The 15,728-nt window shown below is 51.6% G+C and overlaps 1 protein-coding gene across 1 annotated transcript in view; it reads right to left on the minus strand.

Annotated features, from left to right (window-relative positions):
* The window catches only part of LOC104914514 (plexin-A2-like), a 30,507-nt gene extending 15,487 nt beyond the window's left edge, over positions 1-15,020 (minus strand). Inside the window, exons 1-2 of the mRNA XM_031556962.1 lie at positions 13,769-15,020; positions 12,768-12,950 (exon numbers count right to left, since the gene is read on the minus strand). Coding sequence (XP_031412822.1) covers positions 12,768-12,950; positions 13,769-14,959 — 1,374 coding nt within the window. The 5' untranslated portion in view covers positions 14,960-15,020. The remainder of the gene's footprint in view (positions 1-12,767; positions 12,951-13,768) is intronic.
* Positions 15,021-15,728: the final 708 nt, after the last annotated feature.

The raw sequence follows: 15,728 nt of genomic DNA on the forward strand, positions 1-15,728 counted from the left end.
AGAATACAAATCACACCTTGACAGCTCTGAATAATGCAGAGTGGAGCAGCAGAAGTGGGATGGTGGGGGGCTGCCTGCTCCCAGCTCCCATTGCTTTTGCTCCATGTAAATGCTACAGGCACTGACCTGCACGTGCCCACAGCTCCATGCACAGCTCCTGGGAGCAGAGGCACAGCACGGGCTGCTTCCTCCAGCATGCTACCAAACAGCAGCAAGACCAGGCATTACCAATATCTCCTCTTCATAACACAAACCTCAGCTATTTTACATTCCAGCTGGCAATCTCACAAGAGCTTCAGAGCTCAAATGCTTTGCAGTCCTTGATTTAAGGTGCAGCGTGCTCCCATTGCAGCTGCACCTGAATGCCCTCAGCGTGCTGAGTCTCACCCCATGGGTGTGCTTAACTCCAGCCCAGGCTCATTGCAAACCACGTCCCTCCTGAGCAGCACGGAGTGCCCTACAATGAGCACCACCACCAGGAAAAGCAACGGGAAAGGGAAGAGCAGGGAGGCAAGAGAAAGGAGAGGGAACAACCACAGGTGGGTTTTACATCACCGTTACAAACTGGGAGACAGCTCCCCCAGGGCACAAAAACTCCTGTAAAATCTTTTTTTTTTCCTTTTATTTTTTTTCCCCTTCGTTTTAGTCTGACAGAGCGCTGCGGATTGAACACAGATGTGCTCATTCTGGGATCTTGCTGTAACCTAAACCACAATTCCCTGCTAAGCTGTTCCCACATTTGTGGATTGATGCGTCCAGATGCACAGGCTGCCAGCACAACCTGCAGAGCTGCTCCTCCTGGGACCGGCAGCCAATTCCCAGCACTGTCAATCTCCTCTTCATGGACAAAACCAGCAGGAACAGCATGGCCAGGTAGGAACATGACAGCCTGGGGTAACTGTCACGTACCAGAGCAGGGATGCAATATTTATCTGCCTGGGCACATGGGAGATGCATGTGCCTGCAGAGCTACGAGCATATGGAGCCACAGCAGCAGGTGAAAGTGGTGGGGAGAATCTGGGAGAGCAGGAACCAAATGAGGAACTGCAGACCTCGGGAATCTGAGCTGTTTCTCCTCACTAAACCCACAAGCTTTGGAAAATGATTCCCTGAAAGCACGTGCATTCAATCTCACTTAAATTCCTCCTTCACCGTAACAGTGCTCGGATAAAAATCCCCCCATCTAGCCCAAACCCCATGCCCATGGGGCACAGAGAGGGGCTGCGAAGAGGCTGTGAGCACAAACTCCCAGTGTTGGACACAGTGCTGCTCAGAGCTCAGACGCCATGCACCATGCACAGGGACACGGGGAGGATGCTGGCAGCGATGTGCAAAGAGCTGAGCATCCTTCTGGGCCACGACATGCAGATCCACCTAGAGGAGATAAACTGAAGGCAGCCGAGGGGTAGGCTGATATTTAGTCAAAGTGCATCAAAATCAGCGGAAGGGCTTATTTCAGGACTGATGGGAAATAGACCTTTGTGCTTGTAAAGGATTAATGCATATAAACAGCCAGAGAGCTGCCCAGCCCCTTCGTGACTGGAAGAAGGGACTGAGATCCTGAGAGGGGAAACCCAGGGGACACCCACGGGGAGCTGCCACCATCGATGCACATCAGGAGAGAAAACCACAGCCTGTGGGCTCTCGGCCACGCCAGCCCATGCTGCATTCATCCCCAGCCAGGTCACGAGCTCAGTACTGGCCATGGCCCAAACGATGCCAATAAAAACACCGACAGATGAACAGGCACAGAGCAGCTGCTTGGGAAGCTTGGGGTAAAGGCGGGTGGGGAGGGAGGAATTAAATTAATCCCTTCATTATCAACCCGACCCCTGGAAAAATCTGAAGGAATGGCTGTGAAGGTTCACGGCGGAGCACTGAAGGCAGGAGATCAGCTAACACAGCATCTGCCAGCTCAGACGGGCTCGGCTCTAATCCCCCTCTCCAGCTGGGACGTGGCCACTGGGAGCCAGCACGGCACTGGGAGCTGTGCTGAGCTGAGCTGTGTTGTGTTGTGCAGTGCTGAGCTGAGCTGAGTTGGTGCACAGCACTGCCAATCCCACCCGAGAATCACACAACAGTCTGAGTTGGAAGGAACCTTGAAAGGCCATCTGGTCCCACTCTCTGCAGTAAGCAGGGACACCTACAGCTCAATCAGGTGCTCAGAGCCCCGTCCAGCCTGGAGCATCTGCAGGGATGGGGCACCACCACCTCTCTGTGCCAATGCCTCACTATCCTTATTGTAACAAACTGTTTTCTTATATCAAGTCCAAATCTCCCCTGTCCAATCTAAATCCCGCCCAGTCTCCTTTTCTAAACCAGAAGTGGCACAATACTGGGCGAAGGAATGTGGTTAATGGGCATAGTGAAGACGGGTTGATTGGTGGACTCGATGCTCTTTTTTAATCTTACTGATTCCTGATCCCATCCCTGCCACCAATGGGCACTTGGGTGGGCTGGAGGACAAGAAAGGGGAAGGGGGAAAGAAAAAAATCCCACTCTGGTTTATATCTCAAAGGGATTTAATTCTGAAGGAGAACGGCCAAGGGAGATCCCTGCACACCTGGGGGGAGGATTAGCGGCGGCTGCTGTGCCATGCCATGCCCAGTGCTGAGAGCAGATTTATCTGTGAGAGAACGAAGGCAAAAGGCTCCCAGAAGGGACAAGTTCCAAACCCAGTTCCTAGGCTCCTCCAGGTCTCTTCTAATCCCTCTCAAAACCATCAGCATCGTAGGGCGTAAGGGGGAGCAGAGCCAAGTGGCCCTGGGCACAAGGAGAGGCTATGGGTTGGGAGGTGTCAGAGGGTTGCAGAGGGATGGGAAGGGCACATTGGGAACACTGTGAATGCCTGAGGATCACTGGTGGCATCACCCAGCTGAAGGCTATCAGATAAGGTAACAGCAGGACTGGGGCATGGATGCCTGACCACACTGGGAATGAGACCAAAACCCAGGGACTCATTTTTCACATGGCACTGAGCAGCTATCAGACATTAATGACTTCTGGCACCCGGTGCCCTGGGTCAGATTCCAATCAATGACCCCAATGGAGGGTTCTGCCTTCCCCATCAGCAGCCCTGGAGAATCCTGCACTGTACTGAGGGTCCTTGGCTGGGCACAGGGTGACCCCACCAACATGCATCACAGAGAGGAGGCTGCTTCCCCGGGAGGAATCAAAGCCTCATTGACACGTGAATTATGAATGAAACCTTAAGCTTTTAAACTTTTAACCTGTGCATTTCTAAGAAAGTCTTAATTTAGCCAGAGACGCGGGAGGGAAGAACAATGGTGCAGTGGAAGATAGCAGGCTTTTAAAACACGCCCTGGGTTAAGATGAATATTTCATGCAGTGAGCCATTCCCAAAGGAAAAATGAAATCCTGACCCCACTGCCCAAAGCTGTGGGGCTGTTACAAGACCTGGGCTCTGCCTGGGCTGCTGTGCTACTCAAACCTCGTACCAGAGCCCAACGATTTAAATCCTCTCCAGCTTTCGCTCTGCTGGAAATCACCCAAAAACTGCCTCGCTGACCAGGGCTGAATGGGATTTTGTTTATTTTCAGGACAACTGCGGGCACGCAGCAGAGCTGGCACAGGGCTGGGAGCTGAGCACAGCCGGGAGCAGAGCACACAGAGAGCTGAGCTGCTGCTGCCTTGCAGCCAACCACCCCCAGCACCAGGGGAGAAGGACCGGCCAGAAGGACTGCAAAACCCACCCTGAGAACAGAGAGGGGAGGGTCTTATAAGGCAACACATAGCAGGAAAATCACCTTTAGAAAACTATCCCTATGTGGCACGATGTCTCTGCATCAGCAAACCCAAGCTGGCACTGTTATACGGGCACAGGTACATTTGTATTTGAAGCCTTTCACACATCAGAGCATCACTGCCAGACTCATCAGTGCTAAAAACTTCCCTTACATTTTAAGTGTTCGGAGCTTAAAACAACCACACTCAGTCCAGCTGCCCAACAGAATGCAGCCTGGGCTGGGGGGAGCCATGGGGGGCAATGGGGACTCTGCTTGGCTGAGCCAGCAGTGCTCCCCTCCTGCTGAGGAGGGAACAAAATCCATCAGTCAGCCCCAAATGATAAATAAAAGAGATGAAAGTTGGTGTGAAACTAAACAAAGCCCCAGGTGGCCCCCTGCCTGGGGCACTTCTGCTAAATTTAGCATCCCTGCTCCTCCCCGGGCTGTTTGGTTCAATGACTGCTGGGTTTGGAGCATTTACTTTGCTGCCAGTGCTCAAAATGCTGAGCACAGGGATGAAGAGAGGCCCGAAAAGCTGGGCCAGGTGCCCTGCAGGGTCTCAGGACTGACCATGAACCCCAACTCCCAGGGCAGCAGCAGAGACCAGGGGGGAGCGCTTTGTATTTATTCCATGGGAGAAAAAAAGCAGCAGCCTCACAGAAGCATCCTATACAGCAGAATGTATTTAAATACCTAATGAAGGAATAAATCTGCAAGAGGCAGACATTTACTGCATCCTCCCTTCACACAGAGCCTTTGTGAGGGTGCAGGGCCACGGCTGCACCTGTGCTGCTGGGTGATGGATGTGACCACATCCCATTGTGGGGGCTCTACCTGTCAGGGGGATATTGAGCACTCCCAAGCTGCACATCCATCCCGGCAACATCCTGCATACCAACACAGTGCAGCTCCCTGGGCTCTGCAGGGGTAAAGTGCAATGTGTGGAGATGTGGGACTGCAGGCGGTGTGTGTGCTGGGATGAGCTGGGATGATGCTGAGGCTGAGCTGTGCAAAGCAAGGATGGGTGTGCAGAGTGCTGGGCACTGTGGAGAGCTGCAGTTTTGTGGCACAGTGGCAAAGGCTGCTCATAACATGAACTCAGGGGTTTTTACCAGAGGGAATAGCAAAAAGAAATTAAAAGCTGCAACGCTTTCCCTACAGGGCAGGCAGGGAGCAGCCAACATTTTCCCTGACTCCCCCTCCGTCTCTGCCTTGTTAAACCTTTCAGCACCAGATAACAGCATTCGGTCCTGCTGCCACAGGGGATGGCCAGAGATGCTCTGCAGGGCTCAGCCAGCCTGGGTGGTACAGAACACTACAGCCCATCAGAGCTTGCTGCCGGAGCAGATGTGGAGCAGGAGCTGCCATCAAGCTGCACTATGAACACCCACAAGCATCACACTGTGTACCTGGCTCTATCAGAGCTATTGCTCCACACCAGCACAGTCTGCAGTGGTTTTGCCCCATCCCTGCAGTCAATAAGAGTCAGTGTAAGGTGCTGGGGATGAGATACAGGAGCTCAGCTGCCAGCTTCACATTTTGCATTTCAGGAAACTAAGCATTCCAGCAAGCATTCAAAGCAAGATCTGTGATGGAGCAGCAGCAAAGCAGCTCAGCGCGTGCACTCAGCCCATCTCCAGCACCAGCCCATCCCCATCCATCATTTGGTTCCAGTTTTACCTCCTCACCCCCAAAAGCATCCAACCCCCCCGTCTTCTGGCTGCCCTCCTCCCCCCAATACCAAAGGTCAGCAGTTCTGATATTCAGGGGTCAGCAGAAAGAAACGCCGCGAGGTCAGAGGGGAGGGAAGCAGCAGGCTGGAATTTCACTTCTCCCCAATCATTTGCTTCCGTGAAGCAGCAGCCAGAGCCCCTAGAAGTGCAGGGCAGTGGGGCTAGACCCTTCTCACAAGCTGGGGGGTCTCTGGGACGATCAGATACCAGGCACAAGGTTCTAACTGGGGGGCTGCAGTGCTGCATCCTATGATGGCTAAGCATCAAAGAAAAATACACTAAATCCACAGGAAAGCCATCTTTCAGACTGAAATTTGGACTGATGAGGAATTTCGGTGCTGTGTTCCAGCCCTATTTGGGTGCCCCAGTTCAGCCCCATTCTGAGGGAAGGCACAGACTGCAGGGGCTGAGCAGCACAGCTGTGATGGGGGAATATGCTGCGAGAGCAAAACACGCTGTTTTCATGTAAATGTCCCTAGTAATAAAAGTGAACGAAGAAAGCCATGCATCCAAACAAGAAATAGCACATTTGTGCTGGAGAAGCAGAAATGCTTCTAAAAAGAGCGCTTTATCGATGCGTTCCAGCAGGCATTGGCTGTGCTTTAATGCTCCTCAAGGAACAGCACGTGGCTCTGCAGGGCTCAGGCTGTGCCTCTGATCAGAGGTTCCCATCCACAACACCTCCAGCAAAGCAGCCCACCATCCCCTTCACACTCCACAGCCCTACCTGTCCCTCAGCCTGCATCTTCCACATTCTTCTCATTACTTATTTCACAGTGCCATGACCAAATTCCCAGTACTGAAGGCCAGGCTGGGATGAGCCAGGAGCACCTTCACCCACCGCTCATGCTTTGCAGGACGCTCAGGCTGCAAAGCATAAGGCCTGCAGGCAGATTTATGAGATTAAAGCCCAGCACACGATAAATAATTTAGCAGCATACCACAAAAAATAAGAAATAATAAAAAAAAAACCACCAAAAAACCCCACACTGTATAATAAGCAGGCTGTACCATGCGCACATTCATTTCAAGTGCACATCCCTTTCATCTGCATGCATCTGTGAGATGTAAAGATGTGGAACCAACAGAGAAGGAGCAACCAGGAGGAGGTGTGGGTCCTGGAGAAGCCATTTCCAATCACTGCTGCTGGTTGCACTTTGAAGACCTGAGGCACACAGGCACCTGCCTTTCTGCTGAGGAGAAGGAAGGGAGGTGGGCAGAGCATGCATTACTGCAGGCATAATGGGCTCCTGCTAACATAGGGACCGGCTGCATCCCAGCCACACCTGCCTGGCACTCCCATAAATATCAGCAGATGAACCAGTGATGGATTTGCCTTTGCAAACTACGCTGTATTTTACACCCTCACTAACACTGCCATTGCCCCGGGCAGCAGCAAGAAGCAGTGGGAGCAGCAACGGGTGGTGAAGCTGATGGTGCAGATGAAGAACACAGTGAGGGAGGGCAGTGTGGGGGACAGCCCCAAAGCACAGCGCTCTGCGTGCACCTTCCCCTTCCCTCTGAACGTTTGTGTTTTCCATTTTTGCTCTTTTTGCCTCGAGGAGGCATTTATAGAAGCAACGCAGCGTGGTCATCTCGCAGCATTTCCTGCCACACGGGGATTTAAGATGCTACAAATGGACCCAAACTGTGCACTGTTTGACCTCAGTGAGGATCTTAAAAGCCTGCAGTGCAACACGTATCCCAAAGAGAGCACAACGTTCTCACTCACAGATGGAGAGGCAGGAGCCAAGAACGTGTCCAGAGCACAGCAACCTCTTCAAGTTTCACACCCAGAGGGAAGCAGGGAGTAGGCAGCAAAACCACTGTGAATTCACAGAGCAGTTTGGCCTTTCCTGATGTTTTTCACAAACAACAACAACAACAAAAAGCATTACTGAACCACACGAAAATGCTGCTCTGCCTCCAGCACGAACCAGAGGAGGAATAACTTCTGCCTCACTTCATCCTCATAAAGGAGATAATGCCTCCTTCTATGCAAGGTGTGGGGATTAATTATCTTCTAAATACATTCAAGATAAAAAAAACCATGAGTGCACAAGTGGGAGAGCTTCGTGGTATATGTATCCCAAAGTGCAAGGATGGATGCTCAGGGCCATTGGTGAGGGCTGGGACCAAACCCCTGAGGTGCAGAACCCACACACAGAATCCCCCCACGCTCACTGCTCCTGTGGCCCCACTCCGTTTGGAAACGAATCAAACGCCATTGTTGCACTCTGCATTTTAAGCTGATTTTTCAAGGTGCCCAAGCCCTGGTAAGAAGCCTCTCATCACCACCTCGTGAGCCAAGGAATGGATTAAAGCTGCCTCCGAGCCCACCTGGCTCCATTTCACATAGCAGCTCCTGTACACCTGCCCCTCAGCTCTCCAGCAGCTCTAAAACACATCCAAAATTCTCCTTTCCTTCATTTTCCTCTGCTAGGCAACAGATAACAGAACTGGGGGAGAGATGCTGGGAGAAGAGGAGCCAATTTTGTGCCTCCAAGGGGCAGTGGGGATGTTCTTGAACTGCTCCATCCCCTGCAGGGACACGGGGTGATACTGAGCATCTGCTGCCACTGCTGCTGTGGGGTTTGTGGGCTGGAACAGCCCCACAGCCTTTGGGCTCCTCTGCACACTGCTGCAACTGTTTGTCCTGAAGTGCTCCAAAATACACGTAGGAGCGATAATTAAGGGTATATTGAAGGATGAGATAAGCATCTGTAGAATGAAGTCAGATAAGGACAGGTTCAGACATGTGCTTCGTTGGGAAAGATCTGTTTTATTGCCACAAATGGAAGAAATTAAATCAGCCAAGCTGAATAAAACCCTCACATGCCAAAACACCACAATGCACTCAGAAGTTCGCTCCCCCTTGCTCCAACAGCTATCACTGCCCTGCAGGGCTCTGCCTTGCTGAGCACCGGGCAGCCAGCAATGTGCACATTTGTGCATGCAGCAAGGAAACGACGAGTCACAGCATCACAGCACAGCATCTTCCTGCAGCACCTTTCCTCCAGACAGATCCCACCCAGCTCCTCGCAGTCACCTTGCACGCTGCAAGCTGTGCACGAGAGCAATGCAGTGGGGATGAGGTGCCCTGGGAATGCAGAACAGCAATTGACAGTTGCTTGTCACTGTCCCCTTCACCTCCAAACTCCCCAGATGCTCCATTCCTGAGTTCTCACGTGTAACACTGAGGCTGCAAAGTACAGAGCTTTGCTTTGTGGAAGCGACCTCTGCATGCAGAGAGCAGCTCTCAGGCAGCTCCAGCTCAATGTATCCCAAACCTTCCAGCAGTTCTTCGGAGCAGGTCAGTGCTGGGATGAAACCACCAGCATCACCGTGCTGCCTTTCCCCACGTTCACTCTCAGCCCGGGAGGCTCAGCAATGCTGCAGGGCTCTGCCTGGCGCAGGCACAGACGGCGCGATGGCAAAACAGCACTTGGACTGTGCACGGTCAGACATAGAAGAGACATTTATTTATTCTTGATCACAAACAATGCCCTCCATTGACAAGCTGAATGAAGGGCACTTCACTGATTTATTAGATCTAATAAGAAGCACACCTCTCGGGATGAAAGACAAGATTGATTTGAGCGGAGAGCGGCGCTGGCAGCCCGGCCACTGTGCTGTGCCTGCTGCCACGGAGCCAAACAGTGCTAGGGGAGAGAAATAAAGGGACAGATTTGCACAAGGGCAGCTAGAACAGAAACCAGGCTTGCAATAGCCTTTCAGTCCTGGAAATGGAGGATGACTCTATTCCTGCAAGCCCTGCTTGCTCCTGCTCCAAAAGAAAAACAGCAAACTCAAAAGTTCTGGAGCAACTCCAAAACGCTTCTCAGGAAACCCCTAAGTCTGCCCTTCTCATGTCTCTGCACCCCTAAATGCAACAAGTACAATTTCCACATCAGTCCCATCCTCCACCGGGCAAACCACATTAGCTGAGTTCCGTGGACGCCGTTTTCCATCAGGAAGAAGACAACTAGCACAGCAGTACTTAGCTTGAGGCCCCATTAATAGCAGTCCTAATTATATGGCTGCAAATTTAATTCATAGCAATGATTAGTGTCAAAATCAAAGGCATCACACATCAATATTGATGGAATTGTATGAAGCCCGTAAACAGAACAAGCAAGCCGACACATCTCCCCCCAGCACCCAGTTGCTGTTAACTGTTGTATTAATGTCTCCTCTAATTTTCCTCGATGAAAACTGCATTACTGAAGGAATTCACTAATCTGAGCAGTTATGTCTCGATATGATACCATTTACCCCAGTCAGAATGCTGAGACCTTGCAGGAGAACCAGACCTTCAAACTGCAGAGAACAGGACCCCACGTACCCACCTTATCCAAAGGTCACAGCATTATCAATAAATTTGGCTTTTCACCACTTACAGATAAACACTGCAGTCATTTGCAGCAATTCTCAATGCCACAGGGCTGCCATGGAGCAGGGCTGCTCTGTCACATCCTGTGTACTGTGGGGATACGTGCAGGTGCAGCCCCTGACAGCACCAAGCATCCCCTACCCAAGGTAATCGGGATGGCTGAGCCGGTGCTGCGTGAACACATCCCTCCTCCAGCACAGGGTTTCCATGCAGAATGGATCCATCGACTCATCCTTTTCCCTTAGGCAGCAGCAAAGGGCAGAGGGGTGCATGCACCATTCCACGTGGTGTGAGCTGCTGACAGTCCACAGCTCGGATACAGCCCTGCTGGGGCTGGTTGGGCAGAGAGGGACTGCAGAGGGACAGCGAGACAAGGGGAAGGGACGGAGCTGGGAGTGAAGGGGCCCTGGGTTGGCAGGGACCTTCAGCATCCAGCTCCTTGGGAGGACAGGCTGCAGCAGCCCATTAGAACGGCTGATGGGAAGGACATCAGTGAGATAAGAGGATATTTTCGGTAATGAACTCTCACAGGCAAAGCACAGGCAAATCTGAAAGATTTCAGAGCTGGCTCCCTGACTTCTTCCCTGCAGCTACATAAAAGCCTCTTCTTTGAAATCCCAGGCTGAGCCACCAGCTTGCTTCCCAAGTAAATCAACAACTGCGGGAGAGGGAATAGATGCGAGCAGCGTTCAGCGCTCGGTGCGTAGGTAGACAGGCAGGAGAGGAGAGGAGGCGTTTATCTGGGAATCTCTGGCACTTCCAGAGGTGCACATCTTTACTGTCCTCATTTCACATGTGGGGAAGGAGAGACACAGAAACTTTCATAGCCCTCAGCACGCTGTGTGCTCGCTGAGTGATGTGTCAGCTCTGGGACTACGCTCAGCCCCGCAGACAACCAAGCAACTTCTCTGGATCTAAAACACCTCCACTGTGGCACTGTTCAAGGCGAAGCCACTTCCCACACTACATACGTAAAGATAACCCCATATGCCAAAAAGGAATAGATTTACTAGAAGTGCAGACAGGACCACAAGATACAGAACATCCTCAGCCCCACACAGCTCTGGGTATAGCAGGGTCCCAACAGCTGACACGTGTGGAGAAGGGCTCTTAACATATGCCACCAAAGGCTGACTGCAATGAATGCCTGGAAGGGACCCGCTGGAGACCTGAGCTCATTTTTTCAGTACCTGCTTACCACTGGCTCAAACCACAGGTAAAGCTTGGATCATTCCTGCATCACTCCTCAGCTCCCCTCCTGCCCAGAGGAGTAAAGTGGATGGGCATGAATAGACTAACATGCATCAAAAGGTGGCTGTTTGAGTGGGGCTTCAATGCAGACAACTACAAGGAATTAACTGTGCCAGAGAAAATGCTTCTTCTGTAATCCTACATAATTAATGTCACGCTAAAGTAAATGCTTGGTGTGCAGGCACAAGCTGTTCGCTTTAACTCCCTCTACATGAGGCAACTCCTCTGCTGCCCAGAACACTGAATAGACAGCAATGGACAACAATCACCCAGCAATGGCCAACAACCACCCCAATAATGGCCAACGACCACCCAGCAATGGCCAACAACCACCCCAACAGTGGCCAACAACCACCCCAAAAATGACCAACAACCACCCCAACAGTGGCCAGTGAACACCCAACAATGGCCAATGGCCAACAGCCACCCAACAGTGGCCAACAACCACCCCAACAGTGGCCAACGACCACCCAACAATGGCCAATGACCACCCAACAATGGTTGGCAAACACCCAGCCGTGGCAAGCAACCACTCAACAACGCTCATCAAACACCCAACAACCAGAAACCACACAATGGCCAACATGGCTTGCTGGAATCACAGCAGCAGATGCATTATTTGCAATATGCTGAAAATTCTTTCTCCACCCACACCAGGATGAGCCCCGTGTTCCATGCAGCACCAGGTTGGGCAGGGAAAGAGGGGCTCTGCTCATGCCCCCACGCTCCAGATTTCCTCACTGCACTGAGAGGCACCAGGGAGACTCCTAATTTACTGCTGCTCAGCACTTGTAAAGTGCTGAATGAATATTAATGAACTGATGTAATTAAAATGATGCAGACATTCAAGTGTAGTATCTGCCTGTCCTTGTATCTTCCTGGATAGATGAGGAAGAAATTCCCTGCTGTTTAAGGACACAAAAAATTAACAACCTGCTGTTGATTACATTTGTTAACTCTTTCCCTGGCTCAGAGAAGCAGGGTCTGCATTTAGCAGGATCACCAAATGATGTCATTGACATCTTAGGTTCATTTGAAGGGTCTCACATTCAGCAGACTGGTGGTTGGACTCCAGAATCCTAGAGCCCACCCAGCAGCCCCCAGCTCCTGCTGCTGGGAGAGGAAAACAACGTGGAGATTTTCTTAGCCCTAGGCAAGAGCCCCAGCTTTTGTGATGCAAAGGGTGAGGAATGTTATCTTCCAGGGATCCATCATCCAGCTGTCTTGGGGAGAGAAGTGGGAAGGCTCTGCCCTGAGGCTTGGTTTCCAAAAGCAGCCAAGTTAACCCACTCCCTGACTCAACGTTCTGCCACCCAAACCCAGAAGCCTCTTAAGCTCAGTCTACCACACCAACCACAGAAGGATTATTTTGAAACAACTCAAACCTCTGCAAGATTCCCATTAAACTTTCACAAATAAAAGGATATCTCTGAGACTTCTCACCATGGTTCGCTGATGGTCACTTCAACTCTTTTGCCTCTAGCCACATGAGCCCATTAGTGCTCCAACTATTTCTGCAACAGCCCCACAGACACACCATGGTTCATAGAATGATGAAATGCAAAACCAGTCAAAACCACAACGTGCTGTAACAACTGATGAGAAATAGATCCCGCCTCTCCAAAGCCACAGAAATTATCTTACCTTCTTCACTTTGCCATTTTTAGTCCCCACGAACACCACGCTGTAGCCATTGTAGATGTATGAAGCAACAGAAGTCATCCGGTCCCGGCTAGAGGTGAAGAGTGTCACACCATCCACTGGCACTGAACCACCCAGGGGCTGGTTGATGTCGAGCCCACAGAAATTGTCATCAATTGGAACAGGCTGGAAAGAGAAGATTTAAGGAGATTCTTGTGAGTGAAGCACAAAGCAGAGGGCAGCCCTGGTTCCTGCACAGGAGAGCCAAGGAGGGTGGGGATGTGGGGCTGGTGGGGACACGGAGTCTGCGTGGATGTGAGGTCAGCAGGGGCTGACCCAGCTGCGGACCCTGCATTTTATGGTGGTCTCTCCCATGCAGCAGAATGGTGCCATAGGGCTGCACCGTCATGCTGACTGCAGTCCTCTTGCTAATTTTCCATAAGGGACATTCAGGAATTGCCAAACACTTAGACACAACTGTGAAGGGACGGATCTCCCATGTGCAAGCAAGTGTTCTCGCTTTCCTTTTTTCATTTCATTTAACCCACGTTCATCTCCTCTCAGCAGCCAAACTTAATATGCTTGGCAAAAGAAGGCCCCAGGGATTCTCAAGTCAGCCCTAGAACAATCTGCATGTGAATCAAGATTAGAGAAATCATCTGAATAAAACCACGAAAGATGCAACTGTCATTTGTATTTATCTCGTTAGTTTGCTGATATCAGCCTCTTGCTGCGGGAAAGGTGAGAGCCTGAGGTTGGGAACAGCAAACACTGCCAACAAGCAGCACACCTTCATCCTTATCCACCAGCCTCAGTGCAGTCCCTCCTTTCACTGCCATCATTGATTGTCTGATAACAATACGGAGGAAAAGGTCAATAGGAGGGAAAGGATTGCTACATCCATATTTAGGGGAACTGAGGCACGGAAAGATCGATCCTATTCTGCACCATAGGGCCACGCATTAAAACCAAAGGCTATGACAGCCAACTGCCTGCATCCTCACCGCTTTGGTGCACTGGACATCCTTTCCCAGCAGCCAGTTGAGCTCCAGGTTGCCCTCCCCCTGGTAGCAAGACTGCAGCCGGTCTTTGATCTGGGCATTGACAGCACGAATTGGGAAAACACAGAGTGCGGAGTCATCCGGCGGCTGATGGTACTGCTTCTGTCCCTTGGAGAAAATGGCAAAGAGGACATCCTCCTGGGCTGTGATATTGAGGGATTTGGCCAGCACGTCCCCTGGCTTCGACAGGTAGGCTGCCTGCAGCAGGCGGTACTCCGTGTCCCCCCTGACGCAGCCAAAGGGCAGAGAGACGTAGGAGTGGAATTTGGGGTCATCTTTGCAGAGCCGGACGATGCGGGATGTGTAGAAGAGGTCACTGGCAGAGTTGGAGACGCCCTCCGGGGTCTCTGGTTGGACAGTCAAAAAATACACGAAATTGCCACTGGCAAAGCCGTAGATGTAGAAGATATCAAAGTGCGAAATGAGTGCCAAGGTGTCTGAGGGGATTTTGATGAGGGACGAGACAAAGTCACTGTGGAGCTCATAATCCAACATCGCCGACGACTCTGGGTCGCGGGGAAGCTTCCGGCTGGAGAGCGTGGGGAAATAATCCTGCTTCCCATCCACTGCCGTTCCAATGAAGAGCTTCCCATCCTCGCCCTCGGAGCGCACGATGACGCCATACATGGTGCCTGTCTTGTTGACACTGGACAGGTAATGCTCCTTCTTGTGCGAGGGCTCCACCAGGATGAACAGGTCGTCCAGGCGCAGCAGTTTGCACACTCCTTGGTACAGGCTGCCACAGGCCAGCAGCCGGTTCTCGGAGTAGTCAATGATCAGCAGCTTGTTGACGTTGTTGGTGAGGGTCAGCACCTCGCTGCAGGGCTGCACGATGAGGGGAGGGTAGCAGGATTTGTTGTCCTCCTCAGGACCGGTTTTATGAGCCACTAAAATGGTCAAGTTACCCGAAAGCTTGTAAACCCTATTGATGGCTCCGACGTAAACGGCCCCGGTGCTTTGGTGGACAGTCAGGTGGTTGAAAGTCCAGTCCCGGTGCTCGGAATGGAAAGTGCTGAATGAGGTGCTGCTGGATGCACTCCAGGAGAGCGATGCCAGGAGGAGGCAGAGCAGAGATGCTGACCTGCCATCGCCATCGGAGCGCAGTGCCCAAGGGCAGGTCCTCCTCCGATCCATCCTGGGAATGACCTGTGTCCCAGCAACGTCCCTCACATGGTTCTGGGGGAGAGAAAAAAACGCACAGAGCAAAGGATTAGACCCGGTGTGCCTGCAGATACCATTCAAATTACACTTTCTAATTACACAGTCCTTGAGATAAAGCGAGGACATCCTTAAGCCCAGCCAAGAATTAAGCAGGTCTCCTGACTTATTGGCAAACTGTTCAGGTTTGAGGTTGTGCCACTTGGTTCAGCCCCTGCGTGTTAATGTGTTCTGTGTTTGGTTGCTATAATGTGCACCACTCTGCCACGGGAGGGGATAATCAGCTCCCAGCCAAGACAAAGCCTGCAGTTCCCATACAACCATCAATCTGCAGGCTTGGCTAAAAGGATGCCTCCTGCAGGGAATGTTGTTGGAAGCAACAGAGGAAATAAGAGGTGTTTTCTACCTCTAGGCCCTCTATGATTTAATGTGTGAGCCTGAGGAAGAAGTCTCATGCAAGTAAAAGTGCACCAAGCACCCACCCCAAAGCCCCAACAGCCCCCATTACAGCTGCCCTGAACCAGCAGTGCCCATGTAGGTGGCACCAATGCCAGCATTGCTGCACGGGCTGCAGGACCTCAGTGCCACCACGGGTGTGCCTGGTGTGTCCAGACCTGCTGCTGACCCCATCTTGCACTTCACTTCAGCCCTGCTCATCACCACAGATGCGTTCAACAAATTGCACTTAGAAAACTATCACAAAGTTCTCTTTTATCCCAAGAAGCTGCGCTTCCTCCACGCTCCA

This window comes from Meleagris gallopavo, chromosome 28 (genome assembly GCF_000146605.3).
Source record: "Meleagris gallopavo isolate NT-WF06-2002-E0010 breed Aviagen turkey brand Nicholas breeding stock chromosome 28, Turkey_5.1, whole genome shotgun sequence".
Taxonomy (NCBI): Eukaryota; Metazoa; Chordata; class Aves; order Galliformes; family Phasianidae; genus Meleagris; species Meleagris gallopavo.